This window comes from Trichechus manatus, unplaced genomic scaffold (genome assembly GCF_000243295.1).
Source record: "Trichechus manatus latirostris isolate Lorelei unplaced genomic scaffold, TriManLat1.0 scaffold00040, whole genome shotgun sequence".
Taxonomy (NCBI): domain Eukaryota; kingdom Metazoa; phylum Chordata; class Mammalia; order Sirenia; family Trichechidae; genus Trichechus; species Trichechus manatus.
The window spans coordinates 9,598,582-9,601,504 of NW_004443976.1; the positions used below are offsets into that span (position 1 = coordinate 9,598,582).

General features: G+C 45.5%; 1 protein-coding gene across 1 annotated transcript in view; it reads left to right on the top strand.

Annotated features, from left to right (window-relative positions):
- Nucleotides 1-998: 998 nt before the first annotated feature.
- DHRS7C (dehydrogenase/reductase 7C) overlaps nt 999-2,923 on the top strand; it is a 25,384-nt gene continuing 23,459 nt past the window's right edge. Inside the window, exon 1 of the mRNA XM_004375983.1 lies at nt 999-1,155. Within this exon, the coding sequence (XP_004376040.1) occupies nt 1,002-1,155 (154 nt within the window). The 5' untranslated portion in view covers nt 999-1,001. The remainder of the gene's footprint in view (nt 1,156-2,923) is intronic.

The following is a 2,923-nucleotide window of genomic DNA, read 5'->3' on the forward strand; positions in this document are numbered from 1 at the left end:
CCAAACTAATTGGCATCGAGTTGATTCCGACTCATGGTGAACCCATGTGTTGCAAAGTAGAATTGTAGTCCACACAGATTTCTTGGCTGTGACCTTTCAAACGCAGATTGCTAGGCCTTTCTTCTGAGGCACCTCTGGGTGAGTTTGAACCACCAAACTTGCGGTTAGCAGTCAGGCGCTTAACTGCTACCCAGGGACTCCATCTAAGGCTCGGAGAGGTGCAATAAATTTGCTAATGAAAAAACACTCCTAAGACAGGGCTGTTCCCAATATTCCATGTCACACCTCCAAGTGGTTCATTCTGCAACAGACTCTCTTCCATTTAACAGCTCTTCTATGCTTTCCTCCCCAACCAGGAAGGAAAGGTTAGACGGCTTGACTGAGCTACCTGGAAGCTGCCTGATCTGAGTGTTAAAGGAAGCGAGGGCAAAGATGTTTGTGCTGAAAATCCCAAGTCCTGATCCCGAATTCTTAGTCCCAAACTGTAGAGGAAACCTCTAATTGCCAGCAAGCCAGGAGAGCTTTCAAAGTCCTGACAAGAACTCTGAAACCAGAGCTGGCCAGCATGTGTCCCTGAATATCAGAAGAGACACTATATTTACCCTGAAAAGCTCTTTAGAGCAACAGAAGGTTATAAATAGCCATTAGGGCCCAAGCAAGTGGCCTTAACACATGGATTCTCTTCCAAAAATGCAGACCTATTTTAATTAAATTCATAATTAAGCCTGGGGGAGGGCAGGCTCCCTGGATTCGGTTTTGCCTTCAGAGACACCGTGAGTAATTTCCTATTCGTGGGACATTTGGGGATTAGCACGCTGGCTGGGTGCTTGGCTCAGCTGCCGTCTAAAAGCTTGCACAGAGCTGAGCTCCTGGGAGAGGAGGTGCTCAGGCCCGGTGCAGAGTGAGTGTGTCCTTGCAGCCCCGGGCCTCCCGGCCCCAGGTGTGGCCATGTGGGTCTCCTTGAAAAGCCAGTTCTCATGACCGTGTTTCTGCAGAACAAGATGGGAGTCATGGCAGTGCTCATGTTGCTCCTGCTGCTCCTGGGGATCAGCTGCCTCCTCTTCATTTATCAAGAGGTGTCCCGGCTGTGGTCCAAGTCAGCCGTGCAGAACAAAGTGGTCGTCATCACCGATGCCATCTCAGGGCTGGGCAAGGGTAAGCTGGCCTCCCTTCCATGTGTGCCCAGTTCGGTCCTGAGGGACCAGCAGTGGTAGGGTGGCATGTGGGCAAACCTGTTGGACAGGGAGTCAATTCTGTGTTCGCTTTTATTGTCTGTCATTAACCAGCAAGCTCCTTTTCTTTTGGAGCTTGCACCTTCGTAGCCCGATACTTGAAAGGACTGGGCTAACTGGGGTTGCAAACGCACTGCTTAAGGGCCAAAATGGGTCTGCGGATGTGATTTGTTTTGCCTTCACGGGGTTTGCAGAAATTTTGAAGTGTATAACCCTTAGCTGGGGCTACATAATAGTTTTAAGCTTAGATTTGGGAGCTGAGTTTAATTCCTGGATCCAGTACTTACTGACTGGGCCATTTGGGCATGTTCCTTTACTTCTGTACCGTGGTTTTGTCATCTGTAAAGTGAGGATAATAGTAGTCCCTAACTCAGAATGTTGTTGAGAAGAACAAATGAATTGAAAGCACTACGTACCTGGTGTTGTAATGGGCACAATTCAAGTGTTAGTAATGACGATGATGAATAATTTTAGGCAGAACATGCACATTCCAACGTGCCACACAACCTACTAGTCTCAATTATGTCACATGTGGCTGATTCCATATTACCATAGTACGTATCCACCATATAACTTCCTGGCCTTCGAAGCATTTGTGTTTTCAAACCCTAAACTACATGCCCTCAAAGGGCCCTTCCATTGGTGGTATCTGTGAGATGTTGCTGTCAGTTAGCTAGAAGATCATATCATGTGACCCTTGATATGATCTTCAATGGATCCCTGGGTAGTACAAACAGTTTGTGCTCATCTACTAACTTAAAGGTTCATGGTTCAAACCCACTCAGCAGAAGAAAGGCCTGGCAATCTTCTTCCATGTAGATTATAGCCAAGAAAACCCTATGGAACAGTTCTACTCCATAACACAAGGGGTCGCCATGAGTCAGAATCAACTCAACAGCAATAGGTCTGGTATTTTGGTTTGGATATAGTCTTCACTGTGAAGGATTCCTTGCCACCTTATTTGCTCCTTTCCCTTGGATAGTCCTTGAACGACTGGCCTCTTGGCCCCGTGGCTCCGTGTATAAACACACTGCCATTAGCACACTTCTCACACTGTCCTGCATTTGGTGTGTTTCTCAGTTAGCCCACTAGACACAAGCTTCCTGATGATGGAGCCTGTGTTTTATTCACCCTGGTATCCCCAGCACCTAGCTCAATGCTTGGCCTACACCAAAAAACACCAAACCCATTGCCGTCAAGTCAATTGCAACTCATAGACACCCTAAAGGACACAGTAGAACTGCCTCATAGGGTTTCCAAGGAGTACCTGGTGGATTCGAATTGTTGACCGTTTGGTTAGCAGCCATAGCTCTTAACCACTCTGCTACCAGGGTTTCCAAAAAAATGTTTATTTTTTTCTGTTTCTTTTTTTTTTTAATTGTACTTCAGGTGAAGGTTTATAGAACAAATAGTTTCTCATTAAACAGTAGTACACATATTGTTTTATGACATTGGTTAACAACCCCACGACGTATCAACCCTCTCCCTTCTCGACCTTTTTTTTTTTTTTGGTGAAAATATACATAGCCAAAGATACACCATTTCAAAACTTTCTACCTGCACAGTTCAGTGACATCTACTACACTCTTCCAATTGTGCTGCTATTCTCACTTTAAATGAAGGTTTACAGAACAAAATAGTTTCTCATTAAACAGTTAGTACACATGTTGCCCTATGACAATGGTTAACAA